Source organism: Symphodus melops (assembly GCF_947650265.1).
Source record: "Symphodus melops genome assembly, chromosome: 3".
Taxonomy (NCBI): domain Eukaryota; kingdom Metazoa; phylum Chordata; class Actinopteri; order Labriformes; family Labridae; genus Symphodus; species Symphodus melops.
Window position 1 is genome coordinate 7731834 of NC_136693.1, and position 23377 is coordinate 7755210.

The 23377-nt window shown below is 39.9% G+C and overlaps 3 protein-coding genes across 4 annotated transcripts; 2 read left to right on the forward strand and 1 right to left on the reverse strand.

Moving 5' to 3' along the window:
• Nucleotides 1-6968: 6968 nt before the first annotated feature.
• Nucleotides 6969-12202, reverse strand: LOC306821114 (BTB/POZ domain-containing protein 1-like). Of its 2 annotated transcripts, none has more exons than XM_079339321.1 (8): nucleotides 11581-12202; nucleotides 10625-10781; nucleotides 9407-9512; nucleotides 9124-9321; nucleotides 8777-8969; nucleotides 8569-8656; nucleotides 7889-8035; nucleotides 6969-7783 (listed from the first exon to the last, which is right to left on the reverse strand). In XM_079339321.1, exons 1-8 carry the CDS (start codon nucleotides 12006-12008, stop codon nucleotides 7625-7627), a joined length of 1476 nt encoding a protein of 491 aa, XP_079195447.1. In that variant the 5' UTR covers nucleotides 12009-12202; the 3' UTR covers nucleotides 6969-7624. The 2 variants fall into 2 exon arrangements, with proteins under 2 accessions (XP_079195447.1, XP_079195448.1); XM_079339322.1 differs by having other exon boundaries at nucleotides 8777-8906; nucleotides 11581-12201.
• A 523-nt stretch (nucleotides 12203-12725) lies between these two features.
• On the forward strand, nucleotides 12726-17283 carry LOC306821115 (transmembrane 6 superfamily member 1-like). Its single transcript, XM_079339323.1, has 10 exons — nucleotides 12726-13085; nucleotides 13256-13359; nucleotides 13637-13738; nucleotides 13828-13927; nucleotides 14115-14197; nucleotides 14403-14521; nucleotides 15070-15165; nucleotides 15262-15354; nucleotides 15447-15566; nucleotides 16741-17283. Exons 1-10 carry the CDS (start codon nucleotides 12994-12996, stop codon nucleotides 16927-16929), a joined length of 1098 nt encoding a protein of 365 aa, XP_079195449.1. The 5' UTR covers nucleotides 12726-12993; the 3' UTR covers nucleotides 16930-17283.
• Nucleotides 17284-17681: 398 nt separating this feature from the next.
• Nucleotides 17682-22716, forward strand: zrsr2 (zinc finger (CCCH type), RNA-binding motif and serine/arginine rich 2). The gene is made up of 11 exons (XM_079339436.1): nucleotides 17682-17989; nucleotides 18496-18575; nucleotides 18663-18756; nucleotides 19028-19136; nucleotides 19529-19615; nucleotides 20036-20074; nucleotides 20508-20638; nucleotides 20743-20956; nucleotides 21106-21161; nucleotides 21266-21375; nucleotides 21484-22716. The coding sequence occupies exons 1-11, from the start codon at nucleotides 17949-17951 to the stop codon at nucleotides 22383-22385; spliced, it is 1863 nt and encodes a 620-aa protein (XP_079195562.1). The 5' UTR covers nucleotides 17682-17948; the 3' UTR covers nucleotides 22386-22716.
• The last annotated feature ends 661 nt before the right edge of the window (nucleotides 22717-23377 follow it).

Genomic DNA, 23377 nt, shown 5'->3' on the forward strand with positions numbered 1-23377 from the left:
AGATGACCGGGCTTGTGTATCTCAGTTCATTCACAGCAGACCTCTAAAGTGACTTTGGACACACTGGCCGTTTCCACTGATCCAAAACAATGGTGGAAACATTCAGCATTGTTTTGTTCATTGCCTGAATGCTGCTTCTATTTATGGCCATGGAAAAGACGGGGTTAATCGCTCAATTGTACTTCAGCAGTGCAATCAGCTGTGATGGTGAAAGGGGGGAAGAGGAGAGTGTGGGGGATGTGCTGGAACTGGCACACAGTGCTGAAGGCTGTCATCACCACTGTAATCAGTTTAGATTAGAGAAACTTCACCAGAGATTGCTTCACAGAGCGGGGATGTGCTAAAGCTAAAACAGCAAATCTAAAACGGGGATTATTGGCAAAAAAAATAATGTAAATTATGTACTTGACATGGAAAAGGAATGACATTGGTTCCTAAGAATAAGCTAAACAATAAATATTATATGGTCAAATGAGAATTTTATGAAATACACATTTTGGTTTGCCAGGAGTAAGATAATAACTTGTCCTTTACCCTCCAGTCAGTGTTAATCGACAGCGAGGAGATAATAGCCCAGCTTAGCAAATACGCTGTAAACAAGGATAACCAGTTAGTCCAAAGGTAACAAAATATGCCAAACAATCACTCCAAAGCCCAATAAACTTTTTAACAGTAATTTTATTGTAAAGGGACCATGTACAATATTAAACATAAATGTTGCCATTTGATGTATTGTACCAGAGTTCGCTCAGAGCTAATTTACATCTGCAGTCTCTCACCAACATAATCTTGTCTATTTTTGGTCAGGCAACATTATCACTTTAAGTCTGTACTCTGTGAACGGCATTCTTTTATCATGTTTGTTGAAGTGCTATAAATCTTGTACAGAAATTCATGTTCCCCAGAGGATGAAAAACTATGAGGTTCACATTCCTGATTTTGTTTGCAAGTGGTTAGAAAAAAAATCTGATAGGTTTTAATGTGAGTATAGACATTCATTTGCTCTGTTATACTTAAATAAACTCAGCATTTTTTTTAGCATTGTCATTGTGAACATGTTAGCATACTGACACAGAAATGCACCAACTAAACAACTGCAGCTGCAATCTTGTAAAACACTGTATTTCTATGCCTCTCTTATTACTTTCCCCACATACAATGTGCATTTTTTGACAAGCTGAGAAGAGATTTTTGAGAAACCAATGGCGACTTACAATGTACATGTTACCAGATTTTGAGCACTTGCGTCTACAGCCCTGAGACAATTTTGGGCATAAAATTGTTTTTTTTTAAATTTATCTTAGCCTGACACATAACTTGGGTTGGATGACTTTCTGCACCTGGTCAAGCTGCTGAAAATGAGAAAAAGATGAAACTGATACAGCCTAATGTCGCAATCATTTATGAATAATATATGCAGGTATACAGTATGTACTCCTGCTTCTTGCGCCATCAAGCTCTCTTTTTCTCTTCTTAACTTCATCAGTCACCACCCTCTTCGATTTCTCCTCCTCAGTTTTGCTCTTTTTAGTCCCAGCCATTATATCAAACACCACAGAGACATTCTAACTGGCTCGTGCCGTAGAGCCATATGCAATTCTCGTGAGAGAGAAATGTGGCCCACTGACAAACTTACAGTGCTTTAAACAGGGAACAATGGCGTTCTGTGGGAGAGATGCTTTTTTATTGAAAGTTGCTGTACAATCAACTTTGAACCTATTATTTTAAGATGGAAAAGTTACATTTGTTGCTTTAATGTGACATCCCTCATGAAAACGTGTTTGTAGAATGAATTAAATTGGTACACATTTTAGATATATGATAAATACAAGAATGAGATACATGGACACCCTCAATAAATCCTCAAGAGATTGACCCAGTGTAAAGTTCACTGTTCTACTAAGACTAATCCAGCGGTCAACATGTTAATCTTCTTCTTTGGGTGACATGGAGCATAAATAATCTCTTGCTCATACACTGAAGTCATCCTGTTAACTCAGCATTAACATTTGAGATTCAAGGATAGGATCCCCCTTTATTACAGCTATATTAAAAAAAAACAAAAGTCTTCATTATTAATTTAGTTAATTATTTATTCATCTACTTGTCATTAGTGTTGTGAGTCTGGCATGAGAGGTCATGAACTTCCAGTGCTTGTTAAATTGAAACCACTATGTATTCATTTGAAATTAATATGCTGTTAATGCATAGTGAATTAAAGAGAGATGAAGAGAAGGAAAACAATGCAGAGAGCCCAAATGAGGACCAGTGAGAGTCCCCTCCGTCTGGTCTGTTGGGCTGTCAGGCTTCATGTGACCTGTTTGTAACAATGCAATGTGACAGCAACGGAGACAGTGCGCTGGGGGCCATGTCCTTGATGATGAACTCATCCGCTACAATCATCACTCTATCTCCCCCCTCAGTCTAAGTGAAAACACGCATACACACAATGTGCACCAAACAACACAAACTCCCAACAAACACAGACCCAAACTCCACATCCCCCAGCCCCTGCAGCACTCGCCGACCTACATCTGGTGTGAGAGAGTGCAGGGGCTAAGGTTGGCCCAGGCCAGCCTGCCCGCCCCTAGCAGACAGTGGGGAGTGCTTATGTAGCGTGTGACGTGTTTGAATGGAGGAGTACACTTGCTCTGCTCTTTCTGTTGAAAAAAAAAATGCCCCCAGCCTTTTAAGGTACAAATCTGTACACAAGAATACCCAGTCACATGAACACACACGTGAAGAATGTGAGCAAGCACTCATCTCTGTACTAAGCTTCAGAATAGACCATTTTAATTGGTCCTGCAGATCACTTTTGATAACATCTTTTCCCCTGTTCATCCAGCTGTGTGCTCTTTAAGTTAATGATGCAGTTGCATAGGTCATCCATGTTAAGACTGGACTCCGCTGCTGCAGAGGGAAGCTTGTTAGTCTGATTATATCTGGTGGTACCTCTGCAGGAAGACGCATTCAGGCTTTAGGTCTACTCAGTCGTGGAGGAAATACTCAGATTCTTAAAATCCTTTATTTGTCCCCGGGGACAAATTGAATCCTTAATTGAAACTGCTAATGATCACAGATACAATAACAGAACCACTTACAGTTACATATATATGTATATATAAATGTATATGTATATATAATGTCATAAATAAGCAGTCTCACTTGTGTAATAACGGCTCGCGGCTTGTGACGCTCACTTCACAGTCCTTCAAGTGTATTTGGTAACTCATTACCCGACACGCTTGCATCTTCTGAATACAGATTGCATAACTCCCACCAGCTGGACGAGTAGGGACACACATTAAGAGTTGCATTCACACACACAACCTCATCGCTGCAGGTTGATGTTGTCAAAGTGGTCTGAACAAACACAGAGAGCCTGATCTCACGTCAGAACATTTTACAACCATGATTTAAAATTGAATATGGCCAATGAGGATGTGTCATAGTAACTATATATACATTGATTTTTATTAGGTAAATGAAACAGCTATGGTTAATACCCTGGCAAATTGCAGGATCAGCTGCTCATGAATGTAGAATCAAAAGTAGGCTGACTGACTGTGCACATCCTTGGAACACTACCATTTAATTTTGGGGACGTCTACCAAAAAACGATTTTACAGATGACCCTAATGTGGTTTAAATGAATCAGACTGGAAAACAGAATTTATTATTAGAGACAGAACAGGACTGGTTGAAGCAATGAATTAGTTGGAATGTGTTTTACAAGAATAACTCAACAGATTACACATTAAAGTCTTTACCACTGCTTTTGTTGTGCCTACAGAAGGAGCATGACCAGTCTTACAGCCTACCTTGAGTCATGTCACATGAGGCATCATGACCCAAAAGTAAGTCATTGTGGGCCTTTGGCATTAAACAAAGTGTATTAAAAAATAGCGGTTTGGGGTGTTATAAAGTACTAATCTTACCAGGCCTCTGTAACATGTTCCTGATTTCTGCTCGCTCAAAAGCAACTGCTTCCAGCAAAGCACACCAAAACTCTGAGAAATACAACTTTGGTGGTCCTGTTGCATTATGGGTAATGTGAAGGGCATGTTTTGATATAGAAATAGACTTTATTAAAACAATCCTGCATGAGGGTTTTTTTTTTTCAAACACTAATTGTCCAACATAATCTAAGAGCGCTATATGTGCTGCAATTGTAAAGTGTTTTTAAAGTCATAAAGAAATTATGACTTGTAAACATTCCTAAAGAACTGACTTCAGCTAATACATTTTTAATGACTGTTTTAAGTGTGAATCTTCACATCTGAGTGATTCTTGTACTCTGAGTTGATATTTTCATAGGAACACATTCTGCTGCTCCGTCTCACCCATTAAGCCAGTCTGCCTCATTTCAAAGAAACTTTCCACATCTTTGATTCACCTCCTGTTACTCTCAAACTTTCTCACCTTTATATCACCTGGTCCTCCTTTCCCCTCTTTTCTCATTCTCTCCTTACAGTCTTCTGCTGGATTGTTTTGTAGTCATCGTCATTATGCTACTGTCTTCCTGTCATGTTGGACTTTTGACCTGCTGACCTACCACCTGCCTCGCCCTGATAGACACCTCTGTCCACTGTAATACATACATACATGCCTACAAACATATTGTACACACATCCAAATCGGCATTCACATTATCCGTCTTCTTGATTTTCCCATCAGTGGAAATTCACCAAATAAACATATCCAGTGTTTTGTATTGAGTCTTAGAGATTTTTTTTTTTTCCGAATATGTATCATTTGCATGCACGTGTATGCTGCTGATATGCTCTATATAAAAGGTATGTATTCAGATTCCTTACTATTTCTGTTCTCTGTCTGCACTGTGTAGGTTGTTCATTAATGTGCTAATTTTTATACTGTGACAGAGGTAGGCGTAATGAGCTCTGGCTGCAGCCTACATCCTTCAAGTCAATGCTCTAATCTGTTTTTGTCATTTTATGATTACATTGTGTGTTCAAGCGCTCAAGATTTCACTGCTTTCATTTGATATCGTTGTCCTAAATTCATCATTCCACTTTCTCAACCTACAACATAAAACATTTGACCATAACAGGTGGAGTTTTAACAGCCGGCAAAGGTGTTTTCATAATGCTGTTCAATCCTGATCGTTATCTGTCAAGGTGACTTTGAAGATGATGTTTGGTTAGGAAAACAGAGCAGAGTAAGCCTGACTCTTATGTCATGGGCTGTCAGAAAACAGCAGAGGCATAAAAACCTCTCCCCTGCTGTCAGTTTAAAAAGTAGAACATTCAAAAAACAAGAAAGAGCGTTATCTATCCACCCACACGCACTCAAACTGAATGTAATACAACTACAATCATCAAAAAATCACATCTCTTTTATGGGTTTGTAATCTAGTAGCTGCAAGAAATCATCCACGCTCAAGTTATAACCCATGTGCTTCATATTTGCCTCATTTGTATCAGCATCACTGGAATCTTTTCTCAATCATCCTCTGAACACAGCATAAGGACCTTTTATGAAAACGCTTTTTATGCTCTCTTTAGACCTTTAAAATTGTATTTATGTATTTTTGTGTGTGCAGAGAGCAGGGAAAGCAGAGAGCTGTAGCCTATTTGTCCTCCTGGTTTTTGAGTCTTTCAGGACTTGTGGGTGGTGAAAACCTGTCCTAAACTGATTTTCTTGGTTCTTACTTTATTTCTGTAATAAATGCTGTCTAAGTGGGCAGTCAGTCAGCGGGAGAGGCTCTCAGGTCCTGCTGACTCACCTGACAGCCTTCGCGGTTCACTGTACTCGTCAAAGCCCACTCACAGCCGTCCAAAGTGGACATTGATTGTGTGGATTATGCAATTTAAGAGCACTTCATCTCTTTTACAGTAGACAGCTTTCAGGATGATAGATTTGTAAAGACATGAAAGCTTAATTTTCTGGCAGAATAAGAACAACAAGAACTTATTTTGCATAACTGATACTTGTAAAAGGGTTAAAGAAACACTAAGCTGATTCTTTCCCCCTTCTTGTTCTTGTAGCTGCAGGCTGATTTAAGAGACTCAATACTGAGAAGCATTTCGTTCAATAAACAAATAAACTGCTTTTCAACTGAATGATTCATTAACTACTACCAAGTATTCATTCAGTACTTGTTAGTAATCTCTCAAAGTTATCTATAGTAGTGGAAAGAACATTTACTCAGGAATTGTAGTTGTAAACACACTGTGTTTGTGTAAACCTGTGTACCAAGTGTGCAAAGCTGTTACGAATAATCCCCCCCCCCCCCCCCAGAGGACAATTAAGTATTGTAATTTGCATTCGTAAATGTTTGAGATATCTGAACCAAAGCACTTCCTATTATGTCTAAACTTCTACTTCAAAGGGCAAATAATGTTTTAGTCCTCTTCTCCATGCAGCTCCTACTTAATCGCTTCCTCATTGGATTGATAAAGTTACCTCCGATTTATTTTCTGGTCAATTTTCAGATACTTTAGTGCAGAGGCAAACTAAGGACGAAAGAGTAAGTCTGACTCTAACTGACCCACTAACTTCTCTTAAGTTCTGGTATATGTTTTTTTTGAGGTAAGTCAATATTATTACCATCATTTCTCTGTTCTTTCCCAACAGCTCATGACCCCAGGTAAGATCGTTTAGTGCAAACTAAACAGTTCAAACTCCCCATCAGGGCTACATCAGTGGAAAGCCTTCTCCCACGTGGATCCATTACAACATTAAGCTTTATAATTACACGTTACAATTTTCTCCTTCACTACTGTGTAACTGTTGAGGACTGGCGCTGTTGAATTTAAGTTTACTTTACAATTTATGGTACATTTATACTTTTGTATTCCTCGAAACCGCTTATAATTATCATCTTCAGTCCAGTTACTCAGAACCCTGAAAGCTGGCAGTATGTTGTATTTGGCACCACTTAGTGGTGGTCAATGATCATTACTTCAATAATGACCCGTGCGTCAGAGGAATAAACCTTAGTTTGGTACAACAACTAACTTCCATTAAGGTAACATTATTCTTGATCTGACTTTGAAAATCTTAAAACATTCTCTTTTGTCTTTTTTTATTTACAATTGGATTAAGTGCTAAGCAAACATGAAGTCATAAATTACAACATGTACCACTGGCAGTTACATAACATATGGAGCCTTGATACAATGCAAAAAACACATTGTATTGACGATGGTCACTGAATAAAAGATAACTGTGCTCAACAAAAGACACAAATATTATACTTTTGGTAAATGCATCAGCAAAAACTGACAAAACAAATTGAAATGGCGCTGCCGACCGCAGTCACTGTTCTTTTCACTGGTGCAGAAGAAACTCCTGCACTGGTGGTCTACTGATTACACCACACAGACACACGTCAGTATTTTGATCACTTACAGCTGTGTTACAGTTTATGCCCAAACATTCTTTTCCCACCCAAGCTGCGATTTAGCACAACTCCATCTGTTTTCACATTCCTCAATATGTCTGTGCACAACTGCAAATGCGCGCGCACACACACACACAGTCAAACACACAGTCTATAATCCAAGGGTTCACGAGGCACTACGTATTACTCCAGCAGTCCAGTCTTCCCAGCAGTCTGAGGTCTCCCTGGTCCAGTGTACCTTCACGACATATATGAAGTCTAGCTGTAGTAGATGATCTCTGGTATCTGCCCATCCTCCACTGAAGTACCGTTGTTATTTCCAGGTGAGCTAAAAAAGAAGAAGGTTGTCTTGGTCCCTGTTGTTGATTCCTGGGTGACTTTCTTCAGACCTTTTGTGCCATAATGAGAGTCTGGGCCCTGAGGTGTAAATTAAAGTTCAGTGGAAAGGTCAATCTTACCGTGGTTTCAAATAGATTGGTGTTCATTCATGCACGTTCTTAAAAGCAGATAGTTCAGACCAACCTTTAAAGTGGCACATGCAGTGTAGCTGACACTGGGTAGGATCTCCACAGGCTCCTTGAACATCACTCTGAAAGTGCTGGCTGTGCCGTCGCAGCTGAAGCCTGTGTCGTTCTGACCCAGGGTGATGCGTTTGTCACTCTCTAAGATCTACAGAACAGGATAACTTATTTAATAGTTGAATAACAAGGTGCAGAGGAAAGCCTACTATATATATATCATTTAACAGAAGTCTTTGGGATTCTCTGTTCTTCTGTTTTGTGTTCTGTTTTTGTGGAATGTAACTGGAAAGATTGGCTCATCCAAAAATAATCCTCTATGTTGTCTTCAAGGTGGATATGTGACTACACAGGCTATGCTTTACATCCCCCAAACATCTTAATATTTCAGTTATACAAATAACATAATCCTTTATTCAGCTTGCAAAAGAAGCAAAGCAGGATAGCAGAAAAAAAAAAATCACACAGTGCAAAATTAAATTAGGTCAAAATATAAAAAGATATGCAACAACAACAACAAAAAAATAGTTAAAAGAGCCAATAACTTGAAGATGTAAGTCTGTATGAACACTATCATGCACACAGTCCATATAAGGATGGACATGTTATTGCACAATTGGTCCCATGAATTAATTATTGTCAATCATTTTAAGTTTCTCCATCACCATTGTTGACAGAACGTACCTGTATGTTGACCTGATAGTCAGTGGGTCCATGTATTGAACCGTACAAGCCAAAACCCACAATGGATATTCTTCTGTTAACATTGAATCTACAGAAGAAGAAACAAGATCACAAAGAGAGAAATACAAGGTTAAGACACACGTTTGAATACAATTCCAATCTTTTTTTCCCCTGATCAACAATGAACCAGTGATGTCAGTGGTCATACCTGATTCTGTCGCTGGTACCACTGTACCCCCATCGACTCTCAACCTGCTGGAATCTATTAATGCTGCACTCCTCCCCCCTGAGGCAGCAGCGGGGCCTGTCAATGTAGTCGACCCGTGGTTTGGGGTTTACTGTAAAGTGTAAAAACAGATTTACCACCTCCCGATCGAACAATATTCCAGACTGGGCAGGCCCTGTGGCACAAGAAAGAATATCAAGCTGGTTTCTGTGGTTTGAGTTGTATGGAAACATCAGGATCATGACGAATATGTTCAGTAATGGCTGAAATGGTCAGAAAAAAAAAAGGCGTAGCATTACAGCTTTAAGCCTTTTTTATGCTATGCTCACCTGCTGCAAACTCTTCAACAGTCATGAGCGGGAAGCGGATGAGCGGGAGGGCTTTGCCCAGAACCTTCTGTTTGTTCTCCGAGGTCGGGGGAAGTTGTTGTCTGTAACACTCGGCCTCTGCCCATCGTACCACCGCCCCAAACAGACGGTTCTCCCTGATGCTTAGTGTATCTCTTTGTAGCACTGCACATAAGGTGTCTACACATAAAAACAGTGGTTACATCTCGATTCATCCAAAATAAACTTCAAAATAAAATAAAAATCAGGTTAAGGACTCACATACCGAGGTCAATATCTGTAAAGCCCTCTGCATTTATTGCATCTGCAGTGCTTTTGTCTATGGTGTCCAGGCAGAGACTGGCGAGTTGAGGCTCATCGAATAACCTTGCCTTTATGAAAGTATAGAAAAAAAACATCATTAGCATGTTATAAATGTCATTTATATTATATGGAACAAAAGAAAACAGCTTCATGTTAGAATACTGCCTTTTTTATGCAACACTCAAAATACATCTGTCCATATCTTCTTATCTAACTGATTTGAGAAATCCTACATTTAACTCAATACGAATAATAAAATAAGATAGTAATGACAAAAAACTGTGGCAAAATTGTCCTTTACAAGTCAACAACTGTAAACAAATGAGTCGACGTACTGGTAGAACAATCACTGACACCGTTTATTAAAAGTAAACAGAGACCAGTGTTTCTTTTTTTGTGTTTGCTCTGTGCTGCTTTAAGCTTTTCTTTCCTTTGGAGTGATGGACTAAAAAAATAGTGTTTTGATCAGCAGGCTGCTGTACAAGCAGCAGTCTGATGATTCAGCCAGGAGAGGAACAAAAAGAAGCCGATATCAAACAAACAGCAGCATTATCCAAAAATAGAACAGAGGATGTCAGGAAAACTCAACCATCGATGCCTGGATGATAGTTTGGTGTCAACACAGTTAAAAAAAGAAAAAAAAATCCTTCCTCTTCCACTTTCTAAGCAGTCTGATAGTTTCGAGCAGATAAATAAGCACTGCAGATTTTGTATTAGATTATTTTAAATACTGCCCCAGAGAAGACGCTTACAAATCACATCAAGCAGTTATTGAAGCCGTATATTGCTGCCCTGCTTCGCAGTCTTCTTATGTAGCTGCTTTATGTCTTAAATATTGTGAATAGATTTCTCACTTTATCCTGGTTTCTAGCCAAGCAACCACTTTTACTGGTCTGAGCTGAGACTTTGAAATTCCCAAGGCGGTTAAATAGCACATCATTTTTGTTGCTAAACGCATGAAATCGAACACTTCGAAACCTCAATAAAGGAATGAATGTTTACCAAAAAAGAAAAGACAGATCTGACTCTAAATAATCAGCAAAAAAAAACCTTTCCATTTTTTGGTGAATGCGGTGCGTTAAACCAATACACCAAAATGTTGAGACACGACGTTGGTAAAAACCACAGGTGCAGTGACAGTGTGAAGTGAGTACAAACAGAAGAGGTGAGGGGTGATAACCTGAGTGAGGAGCATGAATGCGTTGTCGGCTCTGAGATGCTTGGTGAGGAACTCCACACAGTGACTCTCCAGAGCGGGGACGGCGTACTTCTTCGCCGTATACAGAGTCGTCATCACAGTCTCTGGACCGATGTGGACCTCGTCAGAATAAAGGAACCTGCACAGAGGAAAGATCAGTTTGTCATGCCAAGTGTTTTCTTTCCTCTTTGGGAGTCTTGTATATCTGCCCACTTTTATATGATGTACCCAACTGTTAAGCTCTGCGTCATATACCCAAGAGACCAGCTGCTAAAATGTTTTTATAAATAAGATTAATCAGTCATACATTACACTATAAAGATCCGGCCTCACTAACCAAGGTGTTACTATAACATTGCAAATTCCAAGATCATTCTAATCAAGCGGAGCCCTTGATCACAAAAACATCAGACCTTTTATTGTAATATATTTGAATTTATTTGACAATCTGTTCTTTTTAGACTCATTATACTGTGGTCTGATTGTGGGAATAATCCGAGGGTCTTGGGGAAAATTCTGTAAGAGCACTTTTAGATGGATGTTTCAATAGGCTTGTTTCATAAAAACAAAAAAAAACAAAAAACAAATCCTCTCAATAATTTTGAAACTGAATTCAGAGAATATTTGTCACATTAGCTCGACTTTGAAAATAAACTGATTATAAATTGCAGTTGCAGATTTTTTGTTGTTTTTAAGAATTACTAATCCATAAATCAAGTCTTTGTTTCGGGTCCATTATGCAAATGTGTAGCTGCTGCTTTTGGGCCTGGAACTGTAATGTACTAAATCTGAGTGTAGTGTGGTTAAAAATACACATTGGCCATTTCTAGTATGAAGTGCAATGCATGATTAACAGCCACATTAAATATGGACCTGGTGTTGTGGGATGTATCAATGCATTTTGATCACTTCTAGTTTCCTAGTTTCAGTCCTCCTACCTGAGCAGGGCGAGGAAGGCTGCAGGCTCCACATCAGGCAGCTCGATTTCAGTGGACGTTGTGGCCATGCCTCCGTTGAACATGGCATCAAACACAGCACTGCCCGCGGCCAGCACGAATTTATGGGCCGGTATCCTCTGGGCCTGTCTGCCCTTCCCAACGACGAACCGGACGTCGCTGAGGAGCTCGTTGTTGAAGAGGAAGGCGAAGCGCTCCTTCAGAGAGCTTTTCGTCGCCTGCCAGTTGTACATGGGCTCCCGCTGAAGGCCGAGGACGGGTGGGGAGGCGGACCGGGCAGGGCCGGAGGCTGGCACGTTGGAGAGCCCGGCTGCGGCTCCAGACTGAGCAGAGTTGGACGCTGCCTCCTGACCATTATGGTTTGACGCCAAGCCGCCGCCACCGACACTCCCGCCGCTCCCGGTCGCCATAACAACACCCCTCTCTTTTCTGTTCCGTGTACTTCAGGACCGTCACCGGCACATCAATAAGCACCGACCGCACCTTGCGTGGTTGTATTTATTTACGTGGTATCCATCGCAGTGGACGCCATCACTCTTTGATGTGTGGCTAGCTTCTTGCTAGCGCTCTAAAATGACGCATGCGCACAAACCATCCAAAACACCTTTTTTCGCCTTTAAACTTTATTGATGATTGAAAGGCTCACGGCAAAGCAATAAAAAGAACAATAAAGAGGAAATTAAGGCTAGGAATAACGACCAATCAAGAACAGTGATCATTTATTTCAAATAGGAAAAAAACGTACTAAGCGTATTTCCCTGTTGCCAATTCTATTTATATCATGATTTATTAAAAAGCAGCATAATACTATTTAGACAACTAGTGAATTGGATTGAGTTGTTCGTATTGACAGAATTGCCCTTTGTACTGGGCATTATTATGCTTATTAAAGTAAAAACAAGTCTGAAGCCTGCTGTATCTCTAGCCTGAGTGGATTGCAAGTTGTGCAATCCACCGCTAGATAGCGGCGTCGGGCCCTTCATCTGAGGAACATTACAAAATCCAAAGTCTTTTTATAGATTATATAAATTAATTTACAAACTGGGATTATTCTGATGAACAAAATAGAATATATTTGTGATATGCATATATACCTATAAATAGTCTATGAAGATTATTTCCTATGTGTGTGCGCGTGTGTGTCTGTGTGAGAGAGTGACTGACCAAAGGTATCAGATAGAGGTGAGTAGAGGAGGAGCGATCGAGGAAGACCATATAACTGAGGCAGTATGCAAGAAGCGACAGTGGTACAAGTTTTTTCCCGTTTTTACACGAGGATAGAGATACGTTGACTTTTGTCCACGTCCATTATAATATCACTTATCATTAAACATGGGAATGACCTGTGTAGGATTTCTTTACGTCCTCGCATGAACCACTCCAACCTCGTCCAGGATGAACGTGTCTGCAGGGACAGGGGTGTTTGTGCTCTCCTTGATGTCCATCCCCATCTGCTTCTTATTCAACACCCTCATTTACAACAACAGGTAACTACCACAAGTTTGTTTTTTCAGAAGTTCAGATCTATTTTCTCCGCTATGCTGAGAAGAAGTGTAGAGAAGAAAGTGGCTGTTTATTTAAGTGGAACCCACAGCATCAATACATTTTTGGTCTAACTTCTTTAAAATTCACTTGTGCTTTTTTCTTTTAATTCAAGTGCTGAGGCTCTTTTCTTCGCTGGTTGCATAACAATCCTCATCCTGGCCATTTCTGCACGTCTTATACTCAAAATGAAGGCTCCGGTAGATCCTCTTTTCTATGGTAGGCTATGATGATCATTTTTCCCTTTTCTCTTTAATTCCATTGATTCTACTGAACACTACTTGCAACATGTTTTTAGATTCTATCTGACTTTAAAATGAGAGTATCTGCATATTAAGCTTAGTATTGGTTGGTTAAATGTAAAAAAAAATGAAACATGTTTTCATTATAGGCTATATGTCTTGGTTTAACGTTTAGTAGCCTACATCACACGTTTTTGCAGTCATTTTTTTCTATAGTCTAATAAAACATTAAATGCATGAATCTATCTGTTTAGTGTATGCAGTGCATGCTTTCCTCAGTGTTGTGAATCTGATCATCGGGTTGGAGCAGGACAACATCATTGATGGATTTGTGACATTTTACCTAAAAGAGGCAAGTGCAGCTACGCTCAGATCACTGTCTCTAAGAAGTCCACAAGTTTCCTCACAATTTTGTACGGATACTTTTTCCTTATGTTTCAGGCAGATCCACACATTAATACAGCACATGGGCACATGATCTCGTTCTGGGACGGCTGTGTGCACTATTTCATGTATCTGCTCATGATTGCTGCAATAACATGGGGGTAAGAGCTGCATTATGCACCGTGCTATCTATCTATCTATCTATCTATCTATCTATCTATCTATCTATCTATCTATCTATCTATCTATCTATCTATCTATCTATCTATCTATCTATCTATCTATCTATCTATCTATCTATCTATCTATCTATCTATCTGTGTTACATGTTGTTTTTTTCTCTCACAGGGACAGTTACAGAGCCATCGGACTTTACTGGGTGGGATCTTTTCTCATGCGTGCCATCGTCTACATTCTTGGAAATGCTGTGGGTTAGTACACTAAAAATAATGGGATGCTTTTAGAAGCATTTTGTAGGATAACCAATGAAACCCCTCTACCCACAATTTTCCCATACACACACACATGTCAAACCATAAATAGAATTACACCATAATATTACAAAATGACTACTTGTGATTTTTGTGTGGAGGTTTTCTGAAAGTGAAATGTTGTCTGGCTGTGTTATATTCACAGGGAAATATGGGACTCATGTTGGTCCTCTGTTCTTCCTCCACATGCTGTATATCTCAGTGTCTGTCTGGGCTTGCTTTTCCATCTTTAGCCAGCCATCCACAAGGGATGTTCAGCTGATGGTAAGTCTGGAACAAAAATGGCAGTAGTTATAGTAAAGAATATTAAACAATATTCCCACAGTGTCTGTTGACTCTTACATATGAGGACATTTAAAAAGTGGAGAGCAGTTTATGAGGTATAAGAAAGATGAAGCAATTCACCTGATGAAATTATACTATGCAACAGGCACACACATCCTCAAAAAAGGGGAACTGCCAAGGAAGGAAAAGGGCGCCAAATGTCTAAACATAACCAAGTTCAGTCCTTGTTTTTGAAAGAAGCAGGGAATGGATTGCAAGTTCTTGACATATTGTGCTGGGTATTGGTTATTTTATCCTTTGTGTGTGTATATGGTTTAAAATATTTTAGTCCTAAACCTTGAAGACATGGTTTCTTTTCCTCTCCTTTATAGAACTATGAATATTGTCCCGTCTCTGCTTCATCTGAGTTTTGTGGATTATTGTTTTAGATAGAAGAAGAAGCAGAGATTCTTTTAAAGCTAAACCACACATGTCAGCTTATGTAATATAGAGTCGTGTTTGAACATCCTATTGTTGCTTTCTCTCAGAACGCTGAAAGAAAAAGTTTACTCCACAGACCTCTGGACTTACTGTTCATCATCTACCTTATCCCTGCTTTTGCTTTCTGTGTTTTCAGGGGCCTGGTAAGAAATACATGACATGATCAAATCCATGATGCCCACAATTTGGTAGTATAATTTCTTCATGTGCCTCTGTATTTCCCCATGTTGGTGTTTCAGATTGTTCTTGACTGTTCCAGTAATTGGTGCCAAGAGTACACACAACAATATGAACCCTACCTGAAAGATCCTTCAGCCTATCCTAAAGTGCAGGTAACTCAGCAGTATTTTAAACACCAAACTTTCAACCTTACAATGTCATAAAACATATTTCTGAAGTAGTAAAATGTAGCCACCACATTTAGATGCTGGTGAACATGCTGTACTCTGGACCATATTACATCCTGACTCTGTATGGGCTGATGGTTCCTGGTTGTGAATGGGTACCAGACCTGAATCTGGTACATTCAGGAGCATTGGCACAGGTATGTAATACAGGTTCTGCATTGCTCTTTGCTGGTTACCAAGAAGAAAAAAAAACTCAGTCTTGACAGTTAAATATTCTGTTTTAACCCACAATGCAATCACTTATCAATGAGGTTAAAGGTGAAAACACTCAGGCGTGACATGCAGTGCAAAAGCACTTTGGGAAGACTAGAAAAGTACAATACAAGCTCAAGTCCATTTACCAAACCATACCAAAACATACCATACGATACAGCAAGACAAGACACAGTCCAACACACTGAGATGAGATAACATCAACAAGTCAGCAACAAATGCCTCTCTGGTAAAATAAGCTTGTTAAAGAAGTATAAGGGCACCATAAAGCTATTGAATAACCCCTCAAGCCTCAAGATTTTTATTTCAATTGAGTTAGCCAGCTACTGTTTTTTTAAACTGTGAAATCAAGTAGCTCTCTGTATCTTCTGCCAGAAATGTAAATACCCTGCATTAGGAACATGAATGGCAATCCAAAACAAACAAGCTTTGATTTGAACAGTGCGGGCAAACTATCTAATTACATTTAATTGATGACTACTTGCTGTCAAATAAACCTGGTAACCTGGTATTTAAAAAAACATAACAATCTGATAGGCAAACCCCCAAGTTTGTTCATAAATAATGCAGATTTGTCTGTGTTGATTATGTTGTGCTGTCACCATTGGGTGTTAATGGCTAGATACAGTCTGAATCAGTGCCACATTCAATACCGATTTTCATCTTTCAAAAAAAGTAACTCAATTAACGGGTTGAAGCAGATAAATCAAAGCCGTTTGTGCTCAAACTGCATGCCAGCGCGTAACTCATCATCGGGACAGAGGCAGGAGCTGACTTCAGACTGAGAGGAATGGTGGTATTGGTGGTATTCACTTATATGTCAGCTGTTCTGCCAGGTTATAAATAGGCGAGCTGATGCTTTGACTGCCCTGATTGTTATGAGACATGTGTCTTTTTTTTCTTTGACTTCTATGTAACAGCAAGTAAAAATAGAACAATCTGTAAATTGGAAAGTGCACAAGAATAAGTTGGAACAAACATGTTCCCTTATTTTATTCTGTATTTTTACACTTACCCTGAATGAACTGTTAGATGATCATTTAATCTATTGTTATTGTGAGGACTTTGATCAACTAGTATCTCTGCCTTTCATCACAGGCCCAGTTCTCTCATATTGGTGCATCTCTTCACACTCGGACGCCGTTCTCCTACAGAGTGCCTGCTGATAGCCAGCTGGTCTTCTTGCTGGTCAATGTCCTGTATGTTCTGGTGCCTCAGGCTTTGTGCTACCGCTGCTGCACCAGGCCTGCCTTCTTCAGGCGAACACCAGACAACAAGAGTGAATAACAGAGAGTGCCATGGATGTTGAGGATGCATGACTTAAACGTTTGCAACTATGCAGTTTTGCATTTGGAGGGGATTTGCCCTAAATAAATAAAAAAATCTAGTGTCAGAGTTTGTGTAGCCTTGCATTAATTGTATATATATTTTTTTGCTTACTCTGAAAATCTTAGCATAAAAAGTAAAAAAGGAAGTTAGTACCGAAAGGCATCAATTTTACCGCAGCACACAGACATGCAGTTTTACTTTAGGACTTTATGCCACTCAACCTACTAGACCATTCTTATTTTGTTGTAAAGTTTCTTTTTAGGTTTAAAAATGTGCTTTGTTGTTGGCACATAAGCGTGGTCTGCTAGTAAAGGAAACCATTCAAATGGGTCTGTGTTCTTTGTACTTTTTGTAATTTAGAAATCAAAACAGTTTTTTAATTCATTGTACATGTTTTTATCATCATTAAATTTCACAAACTCCAATTAGTTGCAAAAAAGTTTGCAGTTTTATGAGGGCCAGGGGATATATTAGAATATTCTGCAAACTGGATCTGGATACACACACACACACACACACACACACACGCACACACACACACACACACACGTTTTTCATATATATTTGCTACGGAAAAGAAAAGACGAAGAGGAGGTAAATCAGGAAGTAGAATTCAGAACATTTTCCACCGCTCTTTGGTTGTCATTGCTTTAGTCAAGGCCAGTGCTGGTCGACACTGCAGACCAGCAGATGGCGGTAAGTCACCTTCAAGCGAGATTGTCAACCGACATTAAACCAGAAGAAGAAGTCATTTCCATCAACTTCTTCCGCTGCATGGCCCAAGCCAGCATTTACTAAAAGTATAACATTTTCTTTTCTTTTTTTTACCATTACCCTGATACAGCAAACACAGCCGACGTACAACTAAGCAGTCCGAGAACATTAGGTCTCATGTGTGAGCTGAAAGCGGATCAGAATAATGAATTACAGCTCATAAATATTCAGATGCTAACTGAAGCTATGGTCTGTTAGCTGGGATGGCAGCATCAACTCCACAGATTTCAGCTCTTGTTTTAAGGTCTGTTTCTTTTTTTAGATAACTTCCTACTCTGATTTTGACTTTGACGTGTGATTAAATGTTTCCAGGTCACTATGTTGGTCATACTTTTGAAGTTTCCTTCCATATTCAGATTTTATTGTTATAGTGTATTTGTTTTTCATTATCACGATAAGTCCATTTGGCCTGTTTTAGTGACTGGACTCCATGTTTGTTGTTTCATACATTAATAGTTTTTTGTCATTCTCTGTGCGTGATTTCCTTTGTATCAGGCAGTAATTCTGTTTAAAACATCCAACCTTTGAGCTTTTAAACACATGATCTGTAATAACATGAACAGCACATATCATTTCTTATTTAGAAGTTCAAAATGTTATTATCCTGTTACTTGAGTTTGACCAAATTGCAGCTCATGTTTCATCGAACACCCCTTTCTGTAGTCTGGATCCTTAAAAGCACATTCTCCGTAAAAGTTATTTTTTACAACTTTGATCAGTTTGTTTGAATAGTTTAATTTTCCATTTCAGCCAGAAGCAACGTAAGGCTGCTCTGAGAAAAGAAAGAAGAAGACGGAAACGCCAAGCTCTCGCTCAAGCCAGAGAGTGTGGTATGAGGACCGCTGACCTGTTTTATATAAAACTTATTTGAAACATTTATCTGCACGTTGATCAAACGCAACATTTCTCTGTTTTAGGTTTAAACAATATAGCGAGTGACGGGCCTGTGGAGGAGGAGGAGGAGGATGAAATAAAGGAGGTGGAGGATGATAATACTGCTGAGCAGGAAAGGTATTAGCTCTCCTCTCATTGGTGCTTTTAGTGATGGCAGTGATTCAACAGCACCGTAATGAAGCATTTCCATCATTCTGTGATTATGATGATTCTGTAACAGCGTCCCTGTGTCCCAGGGTGTGATTAAAAAAAAAAGTGTACGTCCAAGAGGCATGATGTGCAATCAAGCAGTAGGAGCTTTACAGTTCACTGTTTAACCCTTCTCCTTCTGGATCCGCTGGTTTACTGCGATTCCTTTTTGTGTCGTTCTTGTTGTTGTTTTTTTAAGAGTGTGTCAACATGAAGAGTGGTTGGAAAGAGAAAGAATTGCCCAGGAGGAGTTCAGGCTGAGGTGGGAGAAGGAGGAAGCTGCACGGAAAAGAAAAGAAGAAGAGGAGGTAAATCAGGAAGTAGAATTCAGAACATTTTCCACCGCTCTTTGGTTGTCATTGCTTTAGTCATAGAGGCCCATTTTCAGGTTATAAATAACTAAATCACAATAAATGTCCATATTCCTGAAGCAACATTTCATCACTATGACGGGTTTAACAAGGTGTTCCATGATCCTTCTTGCATAAATAAAACTCTTATTGACCACTTTGTCAGCTGCAAAAGACAATTTAAATTTACTCCCCGAGCATCAACCATGGAGCTGGACACACGGGTCACCTGCCATCGGTCGAGGCAGGCTGTTGCATCATCATTAGATACTTAACATGCACTCAGGAGCTGACGTGTGAGGCAAACGGAACTGTGAATATTCTCTGTTTATGTGTTTTCATTGAAACAGCGGATGATCAAAGAAGAATGGGAGGCCCAGCAGAAGAGAGAAGAAGAAGAAAAAGAGCAGAAACGGCAGGAGAGGCGAGGCAGAGAGGTGAAACGGGCCCTGGGAGGATAGAAACAAAAAGATATCCTCTTCCATTTAATCTTCAGTGTTTGAACTTTAAAGGAAAGATTCAGATAATTGTTTCTCTTACGCAGAGTGTATCTTCTGTGAAAATGTGTTTTTGCCTTGTGCGTGGTTCTTTGTACATTTCCTTGACTGAGTGGCACAAACAAACATCGAACTCCTTAACTAAGATGCAAACAAAGAAAAAAAACCCCTCAGCTGTCACAGCAAGAATGTATCTTTTACTTTGTGTCAACATAAAGTCCCTGCATTTGCTTCCTAAACATACAGACATTTTGAGATTGCCCATCCTTGTTAATGTGGTCTTAACACACGGTAACAGAGATGCTGCAGTATGTTGGCCTCTACTCATTTTCACCAGCCGTTTCTTTACACCATTTGTAGGAAGCTGTTCAGAAAATGTTGGATGAAGCGGAAAATCAGGTAAAACCTGACATGAAAATGTCAGTGTGTTCACATCTATTATTGTCTTCTCAGCCCTCTGCTGACTAAGCTGCTGGGTTTATTAAATGATGTATTCTAATGCCAAAAGCATGTAACTCAGTGAAGTGTTTATTTAAAGAACAGAGGAAAAAGAACAGTGTCTCCCTGCTATATGACTAGTAATTTTAGAGCCTAACAAAAAAGCAGCCAAGCTCATATCAGACAATATGAGCTTATTTTAAATCTTTTTTCTTGTTGTACGTTTCCTACTAGGCCAAATGAAATGTTTTTTTTTTTTTAGAAGTACAAAGATAGTTTTAGCTTCTTAAAGCACTGAACATTGGACTCTCTTTGACTTATCCGTGCACTTATGGAACTGATAGAAATTCAAACTATGCAGGACAAAAATAATGTCTTCCCTTCTGACTTCCAGTTAGAAAATAGAGGACCGTGGATGAATCCAGAGGCTCCTGTGACAGGAAACTCTGAGAACTTTGGGACAGAGAGAGACGTCGCCAACTGTCCTTTTTTCCTTAAAACTGGAGCCTGTCGATTTGGAGACAGGTACTATTAGTTTTTATGAATTCGACTTTTCACTCCAAATGTGTTAACTTGCTTATTTAAGTGGCTCTTTCTTTTTGCTTCTTTGCGTCTCTTAACGAGACCAGGTGTTCTCGGAAGCACGTTTATCCCACATCCAGCCCGACTCTGATGATCCGCAGCATGTTCATAACGTTCGGTATGGAGGAGTCCCGCCGCGATGACTACGACATCGACGCGTGGTTGGAACACAGCGAGGAGGAGCTGCAGGAGTCTTTCCTCGAGTTCTACCATGATGTCCTACCAGAGTTAAAGAGTGTCGGCAAAGTGATCCAATTCAAGGTAGGACGAGATCAGGACAGTCAGGGTGTAAAAGTGCACAACCGTTCACAACCATTACCGCCTATCAACAGTCCCAAAATGTCTCCTTTTACTGGTCAAATTATTGACGCGAAGAATATGAGACAAATCATCTTACCTTTGTTTTTAAGGTCAGCTGCAACTACGAACCACACCTGAGGGGAAACGTTTACATTCAGTTTGACACGTAAGCATCGTGCAACCACTCCATGCCTACTCCCGCATGAATCAACCGCCATGTTTACATTGGAGGTTAAAACTCTTCCTCTCGTCTCTCCGTTGTCTGTCCAGAGACGAGCAGTGTAAAGAAGCCTTCATGAAGTTCAACGGGAGGTGGTATGCAGGCCGGCAGCTTCAGTGTGAGATCTGTCCTGTTACAAGGTGGAAGAATGCCATTTGTGGTGAGTCATGTAATGATAATGATATGAAAGAAGGAAATGAAATGACTTATTATTAGATACATGAATCCAGATTGACAATTTTACTTGTTTTTATTTTTCCTCTTTAAGGATTGTTTGATCGACAGAAGTGCCCAAAAGGGAAGCACTGTAACTTCCTGCATGTATTTCGAAACCCTGGCAATGAATTCTGGGAGGCTGACCGGGACCTGCACCTGTCTCCAGACCGCACCGTCAGCGGGAGCCGCAGAGACGGGTGGCATTCAGAGCGATATGGGGAACGGTCTTGGAGGCAACGTCACAGCAGCAGAAGCCCGCCGAGGTCCGAGAGATCTCGCAGCAGGCGAGACGGCGACAGGCGGAGGAGCAGGAGCCGAGAGAGGAGTCGAGAAAGCTGGACCTCCAATCAACACAGAGAGGACCAGTGGTCGTCCAGGTCCAGGCAAAGTGAGCGGAGACATGAGAGGCATCGCAGCAGAAGCAGAGACCGATCGAGGAGTAGAGACAGGCAGAGGAACAGGAGTAGAGATAAAGACAGGGAGCACAAGAAAAGGAAAAGCATTGACGAGAGAGACATTAAAGACAGAGATACAGACACTCAGAGAAGAACTAAAGAAAGATCCAGAAGCTCGAGCACAGACGGAGTGAGAAACAAGAAAAGTAAAGAAAGAAGCCCGAAGAAACCGGATAAAAATCAGGCAACCCCTAAAGGCGATACGAACACAGGCCGGGCCCGCCACAAAAAGTCCAAAAAGAGCAAGAAGAAGAGTAAGAAGAAAAGCAAGAAGAAGAAGAATCACACGGCTGAGGAGACGAGCTCATCTGAAGAGTCCGAAAAGGAGAAAGAGTCAAAGGACGATATAACAGAGAATCTGGATGCAGCAAGACCCAGTCTGGAGATAAACTCCTCGGAGCAGATTCAGATCACAGATAACCTGGATGGAAGTCCACATGTTGACAGGGAGAATAGGTTTAGTCCTGTTAACAGTCAGGAGTCAAACACAGAAACGTAAGAGACAGCTGGAAAAGATGATTTGAACACGTCTGATAGATTTATTCTGCTTTTTTTCCCTTCTGAATATGTGAATGTCTAGAGAAACATCAAGGCATGGATAAAGTTAGTCGGCAGCCATATGTACATAGAGTATGTCATTATTTTATAAGGTGGTTGTTGCTCAGTAAAAAACGGAACAAAGACTCACTGGGTTTTGTTTTTGAATACATTTATTGTTCATACTTCTCAAATATAAGAAAAAAAAGGTTGGCATAATGTGTTGGCAGTGTTGAATACAAAAAGTGATTTCCTCTTGTTCAAAAATCAAAGATAAAGTTGTTGAAACGTGATGTCCAACCAAAACACTCTGTGGCTTCCATAATGCAGATAAAAAATAGGACTGCCATGCCATCGGGGATGAGGAATATTTACTCGTTGCCTCGTTTTCACAGCAAGTGAAAAAGTCAACAGAGATGAAAACTAACAATGGAAACCCTGATATGAGCAGTTACTCTTCTTCTGTTCCTGCTTCATAAAGAAACTCATTACAGACCTGTTTTTAAAGAGAAAGGAACGACTGCAGTGGTTATAATACTGGTATAATGTGGTCAAATAACCCCACATACATTTGTTCAGACATCGTGCAGTTCTAAATCCCTTTTTCTGCCATGTTCTCCTTCCATAGACACCATCGAGAAGGTAAAACACAGTGTTCTTTGGTCATGTTAGTCTTCAAGATTTGAGCCAAAAGTATTATAATACCTAATCTAGTCTCTTGAGACTAAGAGCTAACCTTAGATATAGCCATTACAATTTCTGTGTAAACAAAATCAGTCAACAGAATTCGGACAACACTGACAGTTTTACCAAACGAAACACTAACTACACCAACACAGCTCAACTAGTCTAAAAAAAAAAAAAAGGAAATATAAGGTCCGAGGATGAAATCACTCAACAGAAACGTCGACAAAGATGCACGACGTTCTCACTGATATGGATTATAAACTATGG

Coding starts and splice junctions, on each gene's coding strand:
- LOC306821114 (XM_079339321.1), bottom strand. CDS start 12,008: ATGGCGACCGGGAGCGGCGGGAGTGTCGGTGGCGGCGGCTTGGCGTCA. Junction 9,513..10,624: donor CATTCATGCTCCTCACTCAG/GTTATCACCCCT, acceptor ACTTTCATAAAG/GCAAGGTTATTCGATGAGCC. Junction 9,322..9,406: donor CTTTACAGATATTGACCTCG/GTATGTGAGTCC, acceptor TTTTATGTGTAG/ACACCTTATGTGCAGTGCTA.
- LOC306821115 (XM_079339323.1), top strand. CDS start 12,994: ATGAACGTGTCTGCAGGGACAGGGGTGTTTGTGCTCTCCTTGATGTCC. Junction 13,928..14,114: donor ATTGCTGCAATAACATGGGG/GTAAGAGCTGCA, acceptor TTTCTCTCACAG/GGACAGTTACAGAGCCATCG. Junction 14,198..14,402: donor CATTCTTGGAAATGCTGTGG/GTTAGTACACTA, acceptor TTATATTCACAG/GGAAATATGGGACTCATGTT.
- zrsr2 (XM_079339436.1), top strand. CDS start 17,949: ATGGCAGCATCAACTCCACAGATTTCAGCTCTTGTTTTAAG. Junction 18,576..18,662: donor CGCTCAAGCCAGAGAGTGTG/GTATGAGGACCG, acceptor TCTCTGTTTTAG/GTTTAAACAATATAGCGAGT. Junction 19,137..19,528: donor AAAGAAAAGAAGAAGAGGAG/GTAAATCAGGAA, acceptor TCATTGAAACAG/CGGATGATCAAAGAAGAATG.